At 35.2% G+C, this 21,060-nt stretch overlaps 3 protein-coding genes and 1 pseudogene across 6 annotated transcripts; 1 reads left to right on the top strand and 3 right to left on the bottom strand.

The window, feature by feature from the left end:
* Nucleotides 1–1,549: 1,549 nt before the first annotated feature.
* Nucleotides 1,550–3,122, bottom strand: LOC140812771 (putative RING-H2 finger protein ATL53; annotated as a pseudogene).
* Nucleotides 3,123–4,117: 995 nt separating this feature from the next.
* Nucleotides 4,118–6,122, top strand: LOC140811671 (uncharacterized). The gene is made up of 5 exons (XM_073169706.1): nucleotides 4,118–4,417; nucleotides 4,514–4,585; nucleotides 5,112–5,194; nucleotides 5,409–5,612; nucleotides 5,834–6,122. Exons 1-4 carry the CDS (start codon nucleotides 4,209–4,211, stop codon nucleotides 5,543–5,545), a joined length of 501 nt encoding a protein of 166 aa, XP_073025807.1. The 5' UTR covers nucleotides 4,118–4,208; the 3' UTR covers nucleotides 5,546–5,612; nucleotides 5,834–6,122.
* A 133-nt stretch (nucleotides 6,123–6,255) lies between these two features.
* Nucleotides 6,256–10,843, bottom strand: LOC140811670 (bifunctional riboflavin biosynthesis protein RIBA 1, chloroplastic-like). The gene is made up of 7 exons (XM_073169705.1): nucleotides 10,517–10,843; nucleotides 9,317–9,701; nucleotides 9,016–9,237; nucleotides 8,319–8,641; nucleotides 8,116–8,245; nucleotides 7,200–7,496; nucleotides 6,256–6,718 (listed from the first exon to the last, which is right to left on the bottom strand). Exons 1-7 carry the CDS (start codon nucleotides 10,564–10,566, stop codon nucleotides 6,452–6,454), a joined length of 1,674 nt encoding a protein of 557 aa, XP_073025806.1. The 5' UTR covers nucleotides 10,567–10,843; the 3' UTR covers nucleotides 6,256–6,451.
* A 1,909-nt stretch (nucleotides 10,844–12,752) lies between these two features.
* On the bottom strand, nucleotides 12,753–19,951 carry LOC140811679 (long chain base biosynthesis protein 1-like). 4 transcript variants are annotated; one of them, XM_073169718.1, is made up of 13 exons: nucleotides 19,821–19,951; nucleotides 18,815–19,076; nucleotides 18,641–18,735; nucleotides 17,656–17,747; nucleotides 17,044–17,137; nucleotides 16,867–16,939; nucleotides 16,623–16,755; nucleotides 15,764–15,938; nucleotides 14,667–14,807; nucleotides 14,499–14,594; nucleotides 13,694–13,835; nucleotides 13,429–13,556; nucleotides 12,753–13,351 (listed from the first exon to the last, which is right to left on the bottom strand). In XM_073169718.1, the coding sequence occupies exons 2-13, from the start codon at nucleotides 18,927–18,929 to the stop codon at nucleotides 13,178–13,180; spliced, it is 1,458 nt and encodes a 485-aa protein (XP_073025819.1). In that variant the 5' UTR covers nucleotides 18,930–19,076; nucleotides 19,821–19,951; the 3' UTR covers nucleotides 12,753–13,177. The 4 variants fall into 4 exon arrangements, with proteins under 4 accessions (XP_073025819.1, XP_073025822.1, XP_073025823.1 ...); XM_073169721.1 differs by having other exon boundaries at nucleotides 18,815–19,089; nucleotides 19,821–19,916; XM_073169722.1 differs by having other exon boundaries at nucleotides 18,815–19,042; nucleotides 19,821–19,915.
* Nucleotides 19,952–21,060: the final 1,109 nt, after the last annotated feature.

Here is a 21,060-nt window from a genome sequence, read left to right as displayed (position 1 = left end):
ATGTCCTTTTTTGAAATCCCACTAAAATACACTATATATTAAATAATTAAAAATAATTATTTAATAAATATATTTTTCTTAATTATCACCGGTTTCCGTTCCTCATTCAAGTGCGAAATGCAAATTAAAATAATAATGCATGAAACTTTAATAAACAATGAAATTAACACATAACCATGCAATATTCAAGCATTAAATGCATAAAAAATCCTTAAACACATATTTTAAATAAAATTCTAAATTACATATATTCAGTTATGTATTTCGAATTTCCAAGACTTTACAGAAGAGGTGTGGAAAATTAACTTTGAGTACTCTATATACAAAATATGGAAGTGAATTGCATCATTTTTCAGGAAACTTGTTGGTATTTTATCTGATATAATCATTGAGGTCTGCCCAATCAATTTATCGTATGACTCTCAAGTCCCAAAAAGTTTTACAACTTTAACAAAATGATTATGGGTTTTTTTCTTCGTAACCATTGACATTGTTCTTCGTTACGAGGCCTCTAAAGTAAATATAATCTTTAAAAACTTTAAAACTAATTTTTTATTTTTGTACCATCCATCTATATAAATAAATAATTAATGAAAATTGTAAAAAAAAATTATTCATCGTAAAATTTTCACCAATGCATCCCAAATTATTTAACTTATTATTTCTTATTAATTAGAGATATAAACGAACTAAACCGTTCGTGAGTTATTCGGAGTTCGACTCGATAAAAAGCTTGTTTAAGTTCATTTGTTAATCATATCAAGCCAACTCAAGCTCGATTTTGAGCTCGATAATTTAATCAAACTAAGCTCAAGAATAAGAATATTCGGCTCGTGAGCTTGCAAACATGTTCGTTAATAAGCTCGTGAGCTCGAGGCTCGACTTGTTTAGGTGGCTCGTGAGCTCGAGCTCGACTTGTTTAGTTTGCTCGTCAGCTCGAGTTTGGCTCATATGTTGAGTTGACTAACAAAAATCTTAGTAATAATAAAGTTTACACTTTATGCGTGATTTAAAATTATTTCATAAATATATTTAATCTTTACCAGCTCGAATCAAGTTCAAACTCGAGCTCACTTGTATGTTTTAAGAGCTCAAAAAAGAACCGAGCTCAAGCTAGACTTGTTAAACAATATGATAAACAAGCTATTAATGTATGAAGGTCGATCCCGGGTTGATTAACATGATAAAAAAGCTTTTAACGAACCGAGCTCGAGCTTTTCGCGAGCTTAGTAATTTCAAGACAATTCGAGCTCAAGCCTGATGATAAAACCTCGAATCGAGTCAAGCTCAAGTCTGATAATATTTGGCTTGGTTTGGATTGTTTACATCCCTACTATTAATTGTATTTTACGCCAACATCTGAAATTGATAGTTTTATACAGTTCCCAATTTTGTTTAATCTCAGCGAACACTATGAATATATATGGCTGTTATTGTCTCCCTTCCATGTGAACTTGAAATTTTTAGATGACAAAATTAATCTTAAAATTCTAAAAGATGCTTAAACGAGATTTTCAGACAGGCCTATGTTTTGATCAAACCTTCATTCATACTTACATCAAAAGTATCCTGGAGAGGCCTATGTTTTGATTATCATGGGCATCCCATTTCCTTTACATACATGTCCTTATTAAATTTATTGAGATATTATCAAAAGTTTAGTGAGTTGAAAAACTCTCCGACGTTGTAGATTTCGAGCTCGAGCACTCATGGAAGATGAACAGGATTCCAGCTCTCGCCGCTTTATCTCGGAAGCAATACTCTTGCACTACATGAAGCTGATCTTTTCATAGAAGAAGAACCTGTTCGCGAAAGCCTCGATTGTGATGAGTTTCCAACTAATCTCAACAAGTTTCGATTGATCCCAGCACTTTTTTCAACAATCCCACCATTTGTTTCTTTCATTTCAACCGATTCGAGGGATGGAGTTTCATCAGATTGAGGTGAAGAAGAGTTGGCAATGGCTTTTCTGATAACTGATGCCGATAAATAATCCATTGAAACCGATCTTCTCGTTGGTTGAATCCCATTCTCTACTCCATAAATTTCATTAGTCTTCAGTCCCACTGGAGCTCGGGGTTCGGCCTCTTCCTCAATCCTAACTCTCAAGTCCGAATCCTCATTCTCTGCACCAGATGGCTCTGTTTCCTCAACCCCGCCTGAATTCGGAACAATCACGTTCTCTGACGATGAAATAGGTGCTGGGTTGCTCACTATTCGGGTCCGACACATCGGGCAATTCGTGTGTGCTCTGAGCCATGTGTCAATGCAAGGAATGTGGAAAGCATGATTACATTTAGGCAGCAATCTAAGGCTCTCATTTTCTTGAAACTCGCTCAAGCAAACAGAGCAATCTGTTCCTTCTATAAGACCCCCGCCTTTCTCGTACTTAACTATCGCAATCGAGCTGATAACAGATGGATCAAGACCAACTGTCCTTATGTACCAGATTGGATGGTCAACGACCGGGCCGTGATCAACTGTCAAGAAACTCTTCCGGGCCCGTCTCTTCGTTACCAATCCTGGATGATCGAGACCTCCATGGCCTCCTTGAGTTACACCAAGTCAAGAAGATCCTGTAGATTATGTAGCAAGCAAAGAAAAAGAAAGACGTGGCCAAGATGGCTAAGGATACGGTGAGAAAACTAGAAAGAGTAGAAGATTTGTGCGCTTCGCCATGACCGCGTACGAGATCGTCCGGCGGCGGCAGCGGCTGTGTTGGGGTGACGATTATCGGAGTTCTGCAACAATCAGGGCATATGTTCATACAGTGAAGTGGACACGATCCATTGAGGTTTTTCTTGGCATCACAAAATTCTTTTTGGCAGCTTGAATCAAGATCCGATTCATCCAGCAGTTTTCTGAGGCGAAAAGCCATGACAAGCTAGGAGAATTGGGATCGAGGAAGAGGGAGAATGATTCGGGTTTTCTTGGTTTGCAAACTTTTCTTGTTGACTTAACATGTGTAGTCGTTGCTAGCAGCGTCGGGCCGGGGATGGTGTGATGTTTGCATGCCTGGTTTTGGCCCGGCCCGGATTATGGGAAATGAATGGACCAGGAAATTGCAGAACTAACTATAAAGTTGGATTGCGATTAAAAGAATTTCCACGAAATACGCAATTCATATAAATTAAATCTTCACACAACTTCCACGAAACACACAGCAAAAAGAGAATAAGTTTAATCTTGAAAGGAACACACAGTCAGAGACGGAGCCAGGAATCCGATTATATCCGAGTTAGAATTTTAAACTCTAAAATCTTTTATATTTTAAATTGATCTATCCGGGTTAATATCAAATATATCCAAAATTATAAAAAAAATTACATATAAATTTTTAAAAAAATTTAAAATATCATATATTTTAAATTGATGTACCTCCGCCCCTGCACACAGCTTGCTTATATTCTTGTCCAATATGTGATAGACTCGAACAGTGGAACTCAAATTTTATCGGAAATGAAAAATATATATAAATATAGAATATGGGGAAATTATTATATTGATATTAGTTAAATGGAATAAAGAATAAGACAATTGCGTTTTTGGATATAGAATAGAACAAAAGAGGGAACAAATTATAGATAACGTAATAGCCTAAAATTCAATATTTGAGTTGTGAAAATCAGAGATGTCAAAATGAATTAAATCTACCCATTATATAAAATAAGTAGATTAGGTCGACAATTTCTCAAACCATCCCGGTTAAATCCATCCATCACATCGGATCCTAGATTTTATCCCTCAATTTAAGTTCAATCGTTTCCAATTAATTCATAGGGGATTCAAACCTCAATTTTCATTACCACGACCCCAATCTTTCAAGAATAAATAAATAAATTTTATATTATGTTGTTGTTAAGATCCGAACTTGTACCTAACTCAACAATAAAACTAACCCAAAGAAAAAGTATTGTCTAAATCTATATATGTAACAATCAAGAATTTTATTCAACTGAAACGCGACAACTAACAGTTCTCAATGTTATTAAGTACCATGTGTAACCATATAATTAAAAGGAAAATCATTTCTTGGCGTGTTAGGATCTTTTAGTTTTGGCAATGCAAGAATTTTGTGCACGTAACTAAAAAGATGGAACTGACTTCAATCTTCCTCAAGCTCATGCATTAAGCTATAAGTTACAAAAAAATTAATTCAGAGAAATCAATTTTTCATAGGATAAATCTCCGTTGAATCATAGATACATATGGCTGCAGCAAGAAATTCATCCTCCTCGTACAAATTCCAGACTCGGGTCACGCTTCTTTACCGGAAAAGAATTGTATCCGGTGCTCCGTGGCCGAGCCGCCTGGCCCACCGCCGGGAGCTGCCACCGTATTGTTGTGGTTCTGTGGATCAAGGGCTGAGGTTTTTTAGTGGTAGCTCTACGGCGCATGCTGAAACCAAATTGGCTATGTACCAATCTTTATAATGTCAATAATATTATTAAAAATAATATTTATTGCTATTTTTTTTATTAACAAAATGAAAATATCTTATTTATAATTGCAGGGGAAAGTATCAAAGTGCTGACAGGGTACAATCATCGTCACCAGTTCCTCGCAACAATGGCTTCTCCAATTGGTAAAATATTACTAGATTTTGCATTCTAAATTTCCTTTGGATTGCTAACTTCTATTGCCTCCTTTGGATTGCTAACTTCTATTGCATTGGTAAGTTATAGACTATGGAGCATTTATCTCTCCCTAAATTTTTCTAGCAATTAGTAAAGATTTCAATCCGGACGAGCTACTCTGATTATGACAAAAACTTGTGTGAGACACGGGTCTCTTATTTGGGTCATCCATGAAATACTATTAATTTTATATGTTAAGTATTACTTTTTATTGTGAATATCGGTAGGGTTGACCCGTCTCACAAATAAAAATTCGTGAGACCGTCTTACAAGATACCTACTCGAAAATAATGATTTAAGGGTGCATTTGACGATATATTTCAAAGCGAGATTTAAAACAATCCCACTTATTTAGGCACTTTTGAAATCTTTTTTTAAATAAATTTTTTTTGTTTATTATCTAATGTGATGGATTTCAAATTCCTAACTATATATAAACCCTTTTTCCCCTTACATTTTACTAAATTTGTACAGGATGAAATGGACCTTGGGATCTTTACTGTCATTGCTATTGCCTCTATTGGGTAAAACCTGGAAAAATGTGCTAAGACTAGAAGGTAACCACTACATCTTTTTTCTATTCACTCAAAGGAAAAATCTTTACTTCTAGAACAGTCAAATCTCACTTGTGTAGGTTGTTTAGTTAGATTAAACTGTAAATTCTCTTATCTCGTTATATATATAAAAAAAAGTCGGTTTTTAGAACTGAAGCCATCACTTTTAAGTTGTGGTCAACCTTACTTGATCTTTGAGTTTGAATTTGTATCTCAGGGAAAGTAGAAGTAGTGGCAGAAGAGGTGGATGCGGTGGCAGAACTGGTGGAGTCAGTGGCAAACGCCGCCGATAAGGCGTTGAAGGAGGTGGTGGAAGAGCTGCCTAGTAATAGCAAATTTAAAGAAGCAGGCTGAAGACATGGAACATTTGTGCTGTGTTGCCGCCCAGGATTCTAAGCTCATTCAGAATCTAATACACAAGGTATATATTTCTGTGTCTCTATCATTGTTTACCTCATGCAAAAATTGATGTAAGATGTTGGGAGTATGTATTCCATAATAAATTTCCATCCTCGAATAATTTTCATTGCTCAGAAAATATAATGTCGAAACCGCTATATAATTTATAAAATTTGAGTTACGTTTTATCACCGACGATAACTTTTAGGTAAAACGTTTCTAATAGTATTTCTCTGGTGTCAGGCTGGTGAAGTAAAGCAAGATTTGGAAGACATGGATACTATCATCCAGGCAGCTGTTGGTGAGGTGCAATCGGCTGAGGAGACCAAAAAGCCCACCTAAAATACAGTTTAATTTATCTTATTAGTTATTATATCGAAAAAGTTTATTTATTTTTTTATATAATATGTAACGATTACCAACACTTAAGAATCTAGGTACTTATCCTGAAGGTCCTGGGTTCAAGTGTTGGGGAAGGCGAAAGGAACCACTTTCCAGGAGTGGGATATTCTGTGAGTGGCGGTGCATGACCAATAGTAGTGCATGGGTATGGGCCGAGGCCTTTGTTGGTTCAGCCTAACGGCCCATGATCGTTACATAATATCTATAATTGAATACGTAAAATATTTACGTACTTTATTATTTTATTTTTGACAAAGGAAAAATTGATCTTAAACTTTTTTCACCGTAAAAAATAGAAAATATTTCATGGAAATATAATTTTCCAAATAATTTCATTTAACTAGTAACCACTCTCATTGACGAGCTAAACGACTGACGAAATATGAAAAAGAACAATCATCACATGCTCTTATTCTACCATGAAAAATTCCATATTAGTTAGTGTAAACCAAACTGAATTCACAATGATTCGGATGCAACCGGACTTGCTGCACTTGGTCGACCGTTCTTGCTGGTGATGATGGCTGGAAAGCCATTGGGTTCGATCGAGTAAACATGGCCCATCTTGGAACGTTTTGTCTCCAGATATCGCTTGTTATCTTCAGTGACGGTGGTCACAAGTTGAACCCTGCCTGAAACTGCTAAACCATAGCCTTTGAGTCCACGGTATTTCGCAGGATTGTTTGTCATCAACTTCATTGTTCTAACACCAAGATCCCTAAGTATCTGCATAAGATCACACAACAGTTAGTGATCTGGAGTTTCTTACTACGGGTCGAACCATTTTGCGTGACAGAGATATAACTCCAATTCTGAAAGACCAAAGCAAATGGTTGGTTTCCTAGGACCGGGTTTCGGGTTCGAATCAGATCAGGCGTCTGCAAACATAATCCTGAAAGACAAGGGACTATGCACTCCGAGTAGAAAGATAATGTGAAAACCACACTAGTATGGAAAAGAGTACTACTGAAACCAGTAAGCCAGTTTCAACTGTGATATATTAAAGTTAAACAACAATGGAGATAAAAGAGTCGTAGATTGGTCGGCTCGTTTCCAATAATTCAACTTTCAACATTTTGTTGGCGACTAAATTTTCTTCTTTTAAGAACTTAGCATATGCGAGGCCAATAATACTGTATAGACTTCAGATGAAGAGAAAAGCATAAAAACTGAATGCTATGCATAAAGTTCCATAAGGTAACGATACCTGCGCTCCAATCCCATACTCTCTTGAATCAACAGGTAAACCCAACTCTTCATTAGCTTCAACAGTGTCACGCCCCGCATCTTGCAACTTGTATGCACGGAGTTTGTGGCCGAGACCAATTCCCCTCCCCTCATGACCACGGAGGTAAACCAAGACGCCCCTTCCAGCAGCTTCAATCTGTTGCATTGCAAGCCCCAGCTGGTTTCCACAGTCACATCTGGCCGATCCAAATATGTCTCCAGTCAAACATTCCGAGTGCACTCTCACAAGAATATCTTGTCCATCACCAATATCACCCTGTTGCAGCAGAAATGCCAATGATCAAAGTTTGATATTCTTAAATGAATAAAGCTGGAAGCCCAAAGCCACATCTTGACATTTTGTTTGCTGAATTAAGAGTGATTTTGAAATGGAAATAAATAACAATTGGGGGACAATCGTATATAACTATTTTTAAGCCACCTTCCACGAGCTCAATATTTTGAAATCCAAAACTTCTCTTTGCAATCCCTTTAGACTCAATTTAACCAGATCTCGGGTAGTTCTTTGGGGGTTTTGATCACCTTGGGTGTTAATATCAACGTAAATTTTGGTCTTTGGCATACACATAAAGGCTGTGTTAAATTATACAAACACATTGAGCCAACGTCCATGATCTCGAATTTAACAAATAAAACGATTCTTAATAAACCCTGGTGGCATCGAAGTAATAAAAGAAAGGTAAGGTGCTCTTTACACGGGGGTATTGGGTGGGATAGGGTTGCACATACACACAAGCAAAAAAGGACATGTATAAGTGCGCACAAAAAAGCTCTAGTAAGCAAAAACTTGCATATAGTTTTACAGTATATCAACAAGTCACCATTGATGATCAAGAAACTTGAAATATGTCCAAATTTCTTATATTATTAGTTACCTTGACCATTGCAATATGTTCAATCCCATCCAAAATTGATCTGTAGCAATAAGCTGTGAACGGACCCCAAGTAGTTGGTATACTAGCAGCAGATGCAGGTTCCACCAATCTGTCCCTCTTTCTCCTATATCTGGAAAGCATATGGCCATAACCTTTCAGAATATGCAAGTTTAGAGAAGAAAAAGCTCAAATGAACCAGCTACCTTATTAAGTCAGCAATAGATATAAGCTTCAAGTTTTCTTGTTCTGCAAATTGCCGAAGCTTTGGTAACCTTGCCATGGAACCATCATCGTCAACAATCTCACATAAAACTCCAGCAGAGTCTAATCCAGCTAGTGTGGAAAGATCAACAGCAGCTTCCGTGTGCCCAGCTCGTTTTAGAACACCTCCCTCTCGGTACTTTAGTGGAAATATGTGTCCTGGGCGGTTGAAATCCTCAGGCTTTGAATCTTTTGAAGAAAGAGCCTTAATTGTTGTCGCCCTATCACGTGCCGAGACACCCGTAGTTGTACCATGCTTTGCATCCTACAAAATTTCATACTTCACTGCCTTGAGATTTATATTCTTATTTGTCGAACTAACAAAAGCTTCACAAAGCATTATTTGGGTGTGTTCACATATTCAAAAAGCCATGTTTGATGATGCATGGGTTGAAAGATCTTTATAGGTAGCAGCAGTTGCTCCTACTGCTACCAACATATGTAGCTTTGAATAGCCATAGATGTTTGTTTCTACGAACCATTTCTTGACTATCAAGGCAGTTCTGCTCAATCATATTTTTCAAAACTAATGCGAAACATAACCATAATATCATCTTCCTTAGAAAGTCGACTGGAATCAAACAAAGCGCCAAAAGAAGTTTATATTTGATTATTCACGTACAAAGAGAAGCAACTTACCACTGAAACAGTGAATGCAGTACTAAGTTTCTCTTCATTTTCTTTATCAATCACCATCAAAGGAAGCTGCAATCTCTCCAAGTCCTGCTCCTTCATGCTTACACATACTATTCCAGTACCATGTCTCACAAAAAAAGCCATAGCCTCTGGTGTTACTTTTGATGCCGCCATGATTAGATCTCCTTCGTTTTCTCTATCCTCATCATCAACCACCACAACCATCTGCAATTTTTATTAAAAAAAAAGAATTTGTCACCAATTTATGCATTCCAAACTCAAGAACATCAATCTGATTACCGACCTTTCCTTTGCGAATGTCTTCGATGGCCTCATTAATAGACGAGAAACCTACTGTTGGCAGATCCAAATCAAATTCATCATCATCAACAGAAAAGGCACTATTGGTTGGTATCATATCGGCGGCAAGTGCTCCTAATACTACAGAATCAGATTGCACCTCAATGCCAACCGATCCATTACTTGTGACGTCACTTTTTACACCATTAGCGCCAGAAGAATGAGAAAGTACACCATTTTCTTCAGAAAACAAAATGGATTTAATTTTCCCACTAGCCTTGATGCTGAAACCTACTTTTCCACTCTGTTGTTTGACGGACTCTAAACCATTCATAGAGTGGAAATTTCCACGGTGGAGACCATTGAACATTCTAAAATTTTTCAACGCTCTGCAATAAAAAGAGATTAGCTACCAATTTGTGTCATTAGACGGGCAAAAGGTAAAGGTATCCAGAAGCACACATTATGCAATAGCCTGAAGGAGAGCCATTGGACTTTGATGCAACACAGAAAGAAACTCTAATACATGCAAATAAAACATAAGTTAATTATTTATTGGTCGTGTTGAGGCTCAAACACCACCTTCCTACCAGAGTCCATGTTCACGGAGACCGTGATCAGTCAAGAATATTCAAGTAGGGGCAAGGACTACTCTCCATTTCCATGCATAATGTAGTTTTCCGTATATATGCAATAACTCTCAAGTCAGTACAATGACCAAAATTTTTAATTTCTCAAAAAGAGATAATCTTCACGTCTAGTATATCTGAAAAATACGTATCATATTTAGAAAAAAATTCGACCTACTTCATCTACCGCTGCCAAACCATGGACAGAATTGAAACCAAAAGTTTTTAAGGAATTTTCAGTTTCCTAGTTAACAGAGCTCACATTTTAACAAAAATAGATAAAGAGCACGATTTGTCACCAAAATTCTATTGTTCCACATTCTAATATAACCCGTCATCAAAATATAGCCTATGACATGATTTTTGCACAACTTAATGATAATTTAATAAAAAAATCTCTTTTTGTCCACAAAAGAGAACAAACCGGAACAACCAGAAATGGGCAGAAAAAAATCAATTCAAAATCCGAAATTTTCTTCGTTCTCTTACAAGCAATCATCGAATATAAATCTGTAGACGATCAAAATACAAAAAAGAACAGGCACACAAAAACAAGCACAGAAAAAAGAGCTAACCGAGAGCGAGAAATCGGGATCGATGAGTAAGAAAAATTAATTGATGCCATTACTTTTTCTTGAATTCTAAAGACCCTTATACTGAATATCCAGAACAAGAACAAAACTTTGGCTGTACTACGCCCGGGTTTATTATCCCCCCAGCACAGGAAAAATGAGTTCTTTCAGCAGAAGAAAATGAAGAATCGGATTAAATGAGGAAACGGCTGTCAACACCGAAAGGGGATTTGATCTGCAACTGAATGGTTTTCCCTTTTAGCCAAATTTCTGTTTGCGTAAATCAATTGTACTCAAATTGGCATCATTTTTTTTCTTTGATCTTTTTCGTCCTCCATACGAGATAACTATGTAAGATCTATACTAACAAAAATCGACTAAAAATGAAAAAAATCGATAAGCTTTTCATTAAAGATTAATGCTAAGCGGAAAAACTTTTTTATCTTTATTGTAATTGTAATTATCTCAAGCCGATAAATAGATAAAATAATACATAAATATGATAAATTTAAGTCTGATGCATTAATTCTCATATTTATAAAAACATAAAAATATCAAAATTACAATCTTTATTTGTTTTTGCAACTAGACCACATTATAAAATGTTTAATATTTGTCAAATCATTATCAGACATAATTAATTATAATTAAAATTAAAAAATAAAATCAAAATTATAAACCTAATTTATTATTTTAAAATAAAAGACATACCTTCAAAATAAAAAAATTTAAAAAAAAATAGATATTATTAATTGTACTTAAGCACACTTAATTAAACGTCTTAATTACGTTTAATTCGATCGAACTACAGTTTAACTGTTTTTTCCGCTTTTCTCCAAAACGGTGCGTTTTTATCGAGCTTCAAGCTTAAGCGCGCTTAAATAGAGCTTAAGCTGACTTTTTAGAACACTGATTTTATGTATTTCAAACATGAGAACTTTTGAAACTCGATTATCACAATTTAAAGGTCATAAGTTTGAGATAAGATTACAAATTTATGACTCAATCGTAACAAATATTTTACATTTCAAAAAAATTGTCATACCATACACAAGTTAAAAAAGTGGTCTTACAGCCCTTTTTCCGCTTCATATCAGTGTCCGGGAGGTGACCATCACTATTATTGAGTGAGTACCGTCTCACGAATCTTAATCTATGAGACGGGTCAACCCTACACATATTCACAATAAAAAGTAGTACTCTTAGCATTAAAAACAATATTTTTTCATTAATGACCCAAATAAGAGATTCATCTTACGATATTTGAGACCGTCTCACACGAGTATTTGTCAATTATTTTTAAGGAAAAAAAATATATTCCATATACTTTTCCCAAGTTATCCATCTATATACGTGTCTAGGAAGTTTTTGACGTGGATATTTCCAAATAGTTCTTACATAATAGATACATTTCGACTCAAATTAGTTATTGTATAAACAGTAATTTATTTTTTTCAGTAATAAATATAAAAAAAGATATATGCAATAAATTAAAGTTAAATAGAAAAAAAAAAAGCATGGAATTTTCATCCCAATACACATTATGTCTCAAGTTGAATTGAATAAAATGGTCACCCAATCAAAGGCATATGCGCGTGAAATTGGATGTGCACGCTGCCTACATTTGACTCTTGCAGTTCAAGTCATGTTACCCATTTCCAGCTGATTATATATATATATATATATATATATATATATATATATATATATAAAGTTGAAAATCCAAATAATCATATATATAACCAAAAATATGAACTGATACAACATGTTTCTAATTATTTTTGGGAGTAGATTATACCAGACTCGTGACTGGTTTTCAATCGAAACGACCATTCTAATTCTGAAAACACCAAACGACAACACATATATTGTCATGCATCAGTTTTTTTTTTTTTTTAAATGAAACAAGGTTGTCGGATTTTATTTTGTAGTTCAAATGAAATAATTGTTATGTTTTTATGTCGTTCATGATTTAAAATTAGTATTAATGCAGACTTGTGTTAAATAATAAATATAATACAAATTTATATTTTTAAATTCTTGTTTTTATTTTTAAAATTCTAAACTAAATTGGGAAAAAATATTACAAAAAAAACATATGTATTAGAACAAATAAAATAAATTATTCTGAACACGTTTAAAAGTAATTATTAAATTTACGTCCTTTAAAATAGGAGAGGGAATTAAAAAATAATAATAATGGTATTTTAGATAAGGCAAAAAATCTTCACCCACATCAAATTATAATGATCTCCCCTTGATTGAAAATGTTTAAATGTCATGTATGCGACGAGAAATATCATAATATACTTGACTAATGTCAGTACCCTTCTTCATCCATTTCCGCAGTCCCTCTTGCCGCCATCGCGCCCTTCCTCCGCGACATTTGCCGAAAGATCTTGGTGGTGGTGAGCAAGAGGCGTTTGGAATGGATTAGATGTTAGGAAATAGGGATAGAAGTCAAGGAAATTCTAACCTATAAAATAAATTAAATAGCTACACTCAGATCAATTACGTCTTCTACTAGTAGTACGTGACAAATAATTTCTCAGATGGGACTACGTGGATGCACAGCCGAGCTACTACTCGGTCTATTGTTTCTTGCTCTGAATGACACGGCGAAAAAAGGCCCTAAAACAATGGAACATCATCTGGAAGATGGAATCATTCACCTGCCAGTACAAAAGCAGCAACTTTCTTCAATGATTCACATGCATTTCTTAGATCAGATTCCGTATGAGAAGCAGACACATATAGCCTAATCCCAGCAGGTAATTTGCATTTGTCTACTGTGGATCTTTTTGAAGTTGCCACAAAGATGGAGTAGTCCTTCAATAACTGTAAACATATTGAATTACCAATCAAGTTTTTCAGAACTATGTTATTCGTCCAAGCGAGAAGTTGACACTGCTTACATGATCGCAAATATCTTGAAGCACTTGTAGATCTGCCTTCAAGGATCCTGCAGACTTTTTGAGCTTAAGAAAAACTATGGGTGATCGCGGATCACTTGCTATTTCAAGTCCTTGTATCTCTGACACACCTGGAAATTTAGGCTATGTTGTTATAAAGGGAAAGTGGCAATGTGTTTTCACCAAGTTCAATATCAGTTAGATGTCATCGAGTTGATAAAATGATGGGAGAATAGCCAAATGATCCACGAAAAAGAGTAGTAGAAACCTTTATGTAGAATAGCTACATTTTCCTTCAATTTTGTGAGAACGTGTGGATTTTCTTCCAAGATGTCGATGGCGGTAATGGCAGCACTTGCCAGATAAGGAGGCAAAGAGGCAGAAAATACATAACCAGAACTACTAAGACGCTGCCAAAAGGAGTATAGCATTGATATTAGAGAAGATAAGCGGCAGAATGCAGCAAAATAATGTGAACTAAGATGTCAAATCATAAATTATTGTTAGTCTACTCCTGAAACAGAATTTCTGAAAAAAGCAGTTTCAAACTTGGCATTAGAACCACGGGTCATACCCGCAATACCACCAGTGTGTAAAATCATATATATTTCACCAAGTTGATCTTGTTTGTTTGTTATTAGAAATTTGTTAATGTCCTATCAACATATGTATGTTGATATTAATTCTGGGCACATATTATCCAAGCTCCGGCATATACATGAGAGTGTATCAAAGTATAAAAATATTGTCGAGCCACTTCCAATGGGCTTAAGCTAGTGCGAAAAGTGGTTCTAACAGTAGAATGCAATGAGATGGGAGCCAACAGTTTTTGTTTCTCAATCGTAAGAGGTGTCTGGAAACCAGCGAAAGTTATGATCTATATCAATTTGTCTCAACAAGCATCGATGAGCAGTCAACTCTCGGAAAAACATATGACACTATAAAACACCAGAATCCACTTGTTTGATGCAGATTATTCAAGAGAGCTATACCATTTATCTAAAGAACAAGGGATTAAATTTAGCAGCAACTATGTTTTTATCCCACACAATGGACTATAAAAAAAACCCTACTTGATGATCGATAACTCGGGCACTCCCAGTACAAAATCCTCCTTCAGTGGCCAATGCATGCCCCATTGCAGCAGTGACAATATCTACCTTCTCAACCTACCAAAAAAATCATGAAAAAACTAAATAGATATATTTATAACTCGTAGATGAATGGAGAAGGATACTTACCGGAACTCTGTAATGTTCGGTTAGGCCTCTACCAGAACTTCCAAGAACACCAATAGAATTGCTTTCGTCTAGGATTACACGGAATCTATATTTCTCCTTCAGCTTGATGATCTCATCCAATGGAGCGATTTGACCAGAATTCTGGAAGTGGGACGTGATCGGTCAGGAATAAACCTTTAAGAACTCAACTTCATTTGAATATAGAATTGAAGTATAAGACTCCAATTGGAAAATAAACATAGAACTTAATATGTTGGTTGACACAGTTCCCAATTTTGCAAGTTATAAGTGAGAATCTAAGAAACAATAATGATTGTAGAGGAAAACCCGTGCCCATCGGTAGATCCTCAAATAAAATTCTGATGAATTCAGTGCAGGTAATAGTAAGATTACGGCCTCTAGATTGTTCGTAAAGCTTTGGGTGCTTTGGCGTAAGGAAATCCTCCAGTTTACATTTTCGCAAGTCATTGATCTTATGAAAGTATGCTCAGAAAAATTCAGACGGGCTATCTTTGAACTCGGTTCATATTAACTAAAATGCAAACGTTTTTGCTCTCAATCAATTGGTTTCTAAGGAAAAGGAAGGATATAAGTTATGAAGAGATTTATGAGAGAGATTCATTAGTTCATACATTTATTTCATGTCATTTCACTTCACTACAATTGAAAAGGTGATGGAACATAGGCTTAGGTTGTTAAGGAAAATATGATGCAATTTGAATTTTTCCTTTTCCTTCACATTTTCCTCTCCTATATTATTGATTCAACAGAAAAGAAATGGTACTTTTACAAATTATGAATCTAGCACAAACTAATCTGTCGAGAGTCATAAATTACGAAAACTAAAGACAATTCCATCAACTGGAGTAGCTCCATAGGTATCACATACACACAAAAACAGTATTTATTAAATTGAAATTTCAATTGATATCCTATAAGCATAAAAGACATTAGTGTTCAAAGTGTAGATCAAGGAGATGGTTATCGAAAGAAAAGCCTCGGCGAACACGCTCAACACATCCGAGAAGAAAAATAAAAAAAGAAATCAAAGAAAATGAAATGACAAAATGCTCGACAATTTCTGTCAGAAGTGATACCTGATATATCGCCTCTACCACTATATATCGCCTAAGCTTCTCAGCTCGTTTGTTGTCATGGGTAACCTTTTCCAAATTACTCTGTAAGGACTTCATATCATTGTGTTTGAAAAAAATTATAGTACTTCTAGAGAGGTGAAGGCCATTTTGTATCGCCCAGTGGACTCCCTCATCACTGCAAGATATTCACACCATAACAACCAAAAACAGAAAGCAAAGAAAAGAACAATTTGTTATGATTCACAAGAATCACTACAGAAACCAATACTTACATATCTATAAAACAAATTTAACTCTCCAATATAATCAGCTCATATATGCATATGTCACAGCAGTCACACAAGAAAGAGGAATACATATTAAGTTTGATGGCGTGATGAAGGTGATGAACCACATGATGACTAAATTAAAAAAATTCACAGTGATGAAAAAAATATCATTGTACCCCATGAATAAAATCAACATGGAAGTTAGCACGCTTATGTTGCTCGTAAGAAAGAGGCATGCAAACTAAAATTATAATGTCAGAAGTGAATTTAAAAAGCAAGGTGGAGTAAATAATCCCAACAAATGAAGAAGGATTCATGATTGTATCTATGAGGAGGTAGGTTTCACCATTGATATCCGTTTAAAAAAAGAAAACAAAAATACCAAATCAAAACCAGATAAGAGTTTTACCGTGTTCAGCTTAACACTCCCCCACGAGTGCCAAATGATAATTGATATCAGATTACTAACAAATTTTCTATATTTAAATAAACCATAACTTGAATCCAAATAAAATTTTCAGGAATTTCCAGCAAGACATTATGTCGCACTGTAAAACAAAATGAACCAGGAGTATTTCGGAAAAACTCACACGATGACAATATCACCCTTCTTACAAAATGCTGGAATCGTACTAAACATTGTGGAAAGCCCATAGGAATAGAGTATAGAGTCAGTGGTTCCAAGAAACTTTGCTATTCTGGCCTCACAGTCAAGGTGAACATCTGTATCAATTAAAAATATCAACCGAACGATGTTATGGTGAGCAAATTTAAGGAGAGAGACATGATAAAGTAATGGTGCAAGAGCTTCACTATATCAATATCAGATCCTACCAATTGTCCCATAAAATCCACGAGGACCACAAGAACCAACACCATATTTTTCCAGCGCTTTAGTACATGATTTCTGCTTCGAAAAAACGCCATCATTGGAAACCATGTAAAGCAACAAAGTAAAAGAAAAACCAGAGAATATTTACTTTTTTGTGACAAGCAGAAACTATTTCTTACTTGCAGTTTCTCATGCCCTAAAAAGCCAAGATAATTTGCTGATGTGAAATTCGCAACTTCTTTACCATTGATTACAGTATGAGGTCCAGCAGCACTGGATAATGTAAAGAATGAGGTAATACGACGTCTAAAAGAGTATAGGGACTTTAAAATATAATTCTTCATTTGATGAAGCAAGACCGATAGAAACTCAATCCAACACACAGGAGACACATCATCATTCACTTCTATATAAAGTAATTTAACGTCAGACAATATTGTGATACATGAAGTGAAAATTCTTATATAGATGAGGATATAAAAGGAGATAGAGCACAATAGCGTAAGACGATCTGTATAGCCGAACCCACTCAATGGGATAAAAGTTTGCATGTTGTTGAATACAGTGAAAATTCTTGTCATGTAAAGAAATCATACATTTATTCTAATCAATTCTAATTTTTTTTTTTTAGTACCAATATTTTGTTTCAAGGAAACAAAGTATGAATGAACAATCCTAAACCGCAAAACTCCAGAGAATGGAACTTTATTATATGACTTATTTACAAATCAGCCAAAACTGCCTCTTCCAGAAAATAAACTTGTGAAACAATACAAGATGAAAAATCTCACCTTTCCAACACCGGAGGTTCATACTTCCTCTCTTTAGTAATAGAAGGAATGAGGGATTCCGGGACCCATTCATCACATAACTCATCTATTTCCTAAAACCATTGCGCACCCATGTGTATCACAGTGTCAGCTTGGATGACAAAAAACAAGATGCTACAAACGAAATTACATTAAGATGCAATGATTGGGTTGAAAGCCTAAGAAACAAGGTCTTCCTAAAAACCATTGTGCAACCATGTATTTTAATACATCCAGAATCATGTAAAATGAAGAGATGTCACTGCAAAGCTGAGTCAATACTCTGCCTTCCATCCTTGGCTGTCATTAAAATGAGATGTAGCTATAAAAGTAAAAAGAATCTGGGAAAATATAAGTAAAACTGACATGTCTCAAGCCAGTTGTAATTTTAGAAAGAAGAGTTTTTCTTAACCAGCACAGCTTTCCTAGAATTGAAATCTATAAAAGCCTTAATCAAAATTGTCTTATCAAGAAATTTGCAAAGAGAGAAAATAATAGAGGAGGACCGAGGACACATACTGGCCTGTCAGCACAATTGTTTTTTGCATAAATGATTATGTGATATTCTTCAAGCAGTTTGCTAAATATATATTATCATACATGGCCCATCAGGATGCCTTTGTGCGGTAACAAATTGCAGTAATTATACAATATCATCATTCAAACAACATTAAAACATAACGGTTATATGAATCGAAGAAGGTGGATCTGGTGATGATGACATTATCAAAATCTTAATAATTTATGTGAGCTTTCTTGGGTCTTGCATACCACATTTTTTATTCCACAGCATTCATTAGCAGCAAAACAATGGCACAAATGAGAAAAGGAATCAAGAAGCAAAAAAAAAAGAATAATTAAAAAGTAGCTCATTTCATGTGCATTGACAAAAGTATAGGTCACAGGCATATCAATTTGATTAAAAGAAAAGTAGAGATGATAATAATTCAGTGTGTGAAACACAAACCTTCTTCGTCAATGGTCTTTTAGGTGGCTTATAACTTTTTTGGGACAGAAGAAAAAGAATTACAACCAAGAGAAGACCCTCCACAAAAAGATGGCCTACAAAAAAATGAACAGGTGACAAAATTCACATAATATAGAAACAAAACACTAGATACTTTCAAAGAAGATAGCAAACCTCCTATTGGAACTCCAAAGATAACAGCTCGAGCAGAAGGTGCATCAAGGACCGATGTCACCCAATCTGAAAACCACTTCACCATACTTTCAAACACAGCCAACATTGTATCCATTGACTCTAGTTGGAATTCACACAAAGGCTTACACCACTTAGCAGCAAAGCAACGAAAGCGGCTCCTCGAACCAGAATAAGCTAGTACTCTTTAATTCATATTACTGAAAACTTCTGTCATGGTTTTGAATGTATGTTTGCTCATGAGCTGGAACCAAAAACTACTAAATCAAATATTCATTAATAGTCACACTTCAGAAATAACTAAGATTCATGATTGCATCTACAACTGAGACAAAATAACATAAGAATGTGTTCAAATGAAAGATTGGAGTTAATATTTCATCCCCAGCTTGGACCCACTCTGCACTGAAGGATAGACTCACGCAGAGGAGAGGCTAAAAGATTTGATCTTTCTATGAAATTTGTCCAGAAAATACCTGTTTCGCTTAGCAAAAACAAAGCCATCTCCCCTAAAAAAAAATACTACCCTCTCTAGATAGAATGGATGTCAAATCATTCCCACTTATTAATATACCATTCCGACGCCGACCCTTTAATTGTAAACCCCGTCATTCTTCATGTGCACATCGGATCCAATTCCAAACAATTTTACACGATCTACAAATCTAAAAGAACACATAGGCATACCCATCGCAATTCAGAAAACGTAACACCATTCAAAAACAAATTAATGGCAGAATCCATTTAGCTCACGTAAAAATTGTCTCCAGAAGCGTAGGAGTTCAACACCAGGATATAATAAGAAGCAGAATCGAGAGGTAGAGTAACACGGGGAGTGGGCATGGATATCATCAAAAGCACAACATACTCGAATTCATTCATTCCATTTCTTCAAAAAAATCAACAAAATGGCTCATCCCATTCCAAACAGATCTGCATATTATCATCACACTACAATCCCTTGAATCTTGAAGTCGATTTCACTTACCTCCAAGATTGACTAATACATTCCACCATATCAATCGTTATCGCAGACAGGCGGAAATGGGAGAAAGAAGAATCTAAAGATAAATGATCATCGTAAAAAAAAAAAACTCTGTTTTTCTAATTAAATAATAATTTTATTTTTTAAATCAAAACTACAATTTTAAGAAGGCAACTTGTCAAAAAAATCCCTATACCCATTCTCAACTTCTCTTTTACTCCCTACCCCACTAAAACTTTGTTTCAACTCTCCGTTTCTTTAAAATTTCCCATCCTACCCTTCAACCTTATTTCTTAAATAATTGATTTTCTTTTGTAGTGAAAGGTCCATCATGCTTCCGTAAAATAAATTAAATCTTTTACCTCTTTGACTAGAGTACCACCGGGTTATATCCACCGTATTTTATGAACTGCTCCTCACAGTCCAACCACACGATCGCAACCGATGGTTACTAGCAGATTCCTTCAGCAATACTTAGCACAGCTCTAATTTCGTTTCCTACCTTAGAGCGTACAGCAAAAGATCAAATTTTTAAAATAATACATGAGAGGGGCTAAGAGCAAAGATCTCTTTTATTCAAACACAAATATTTATATATTACATAGTAACCTCCTGCAGAGGAAGAGAAACTTGTTTAGCTACTTCTCGTAGCTGAACTCTTAACGCACATAAAACTTGAAAGAAAATATTACAACCTTGTATGAAAGAAATGGAGAAAATATTTGATGATCTTCACTTCTTTCTTCCTGTCTTTTATAGAAGGCTCCTTCGGATTTGAACTTCGGATTTCAAATCTTCATAAGCCTTTACAGCTTGCATTGGGGACCATTTAGTGGTTGAGGGGTCCCTTGTCTAGATTATCAATCTTGACATCAACTTCTCATCCTCTTTTATCTTTTTCAGATACCATTGACGATGAGTTTCCAATATATCGGCAGTAATTTCATCTCCTTTATATTCTCGGAAATAATTTACTAACCATTTAAGAGCTTCTGCCTCTTTTCTCTTGTATGTTAATCTTCTTTTCAAAACTTTCAAATATACTCTATACATTTTTAAGTTTTGATTCTGGTGTGTTAACTGGTTTCCATTCTATCTTTTTTATAGATGAATTTTCGGGACCAGTTAATTTACTTTTTATTCATTGGATTCCTTTTGTGGTATCCAATGTGTCATCCACCATCTATTATTGGTGGTCCATTTGTCCTTTACCACTAATTAGTGGTTGTCTTGTTTCTACCAC

The sequence above is a fragment of the Primulina eburnea genome, chromosome 14 (genome assembly GCF_022965805.1).
Source record: "Primulina eburnea isolate SZY01 chromosome 14, ASM2296580v1, whole genome shotgun sequence".
Classification (NCBI taxonomy): domain Eukaryota; kingdom Viridiplantae; phylum Streptophyta; class Magnoliopsida; order Lamiales; family Gesneriaceae; genus Primulina; species Primulina eburnea.
Note: the sequence above shows the minus strand (reverse complement) of the source record. Positions and strands in the feature narration are given on the sequence as shown.

Coding starts and splice junctions, on each gene's coding strand:
- LOC140811679 (XM_073169718.1), bottom strand. CDS start 18,929: ATGGATACAATGTTGGCTGTGTTTGAAAGTATGGTGAAGTGGTTTTCA. Junction 18,736..18,814: donor CTTTGGAGTTCCAATAGGAG/GTTTGCTATCTT, acceptor ATTTTTTTGTAG/GCCATCTTTTTGTGGAGGGT. Junction 13,836..14,498: donor CCCGAGTTATCGATCATCAA/GTAGGGTTTTTT, acceptor TCCTTTTGGCAG/CGTCTTAGTAGTTCTGGTTA.
- LOC140811671 (XM_073169706.1), top strand. CDS start 4,209: ATGGCTGCAGCAAGAAATTCATCCTCCTCGTACAAATTCCAGACTCGG. Junction 4,418..4,513: donor GCTGAAACCAAATTGGCTAT/GTACCAATCTTT, acceptor TTATAATTGCAG/GGGAAAGTATCAAAGTGCTG. Junction 4,586..5,111: donor AACAATGGCTTCTCCAATTG/GTAAAATATTAC, acceptor AAATTTGTACAG/GATGAAATGGACCTTGGGAT.
- LOC140811670 (XM_073169705.1), bottom strand. CDS start 10,566: ATGGCATCAATTAATTTTTCTTACTCATCGATCCCGATTTCTCGCTCT. Junction 9,702..10,516: donor ATCCCGATTTCTCGCTCTCG/GTTAGCTCTTTT, acceptor TTTTTATTGCAG/AGCGTTGAAAAATTTTAGAA. Junction 8,246..8,318: donor TCTATTGCTGACTTAATAAG/GTAGCTGGTTCA, acceptor TATGCTTTCCAG/ATATAGGAGAAAGAGGGACA.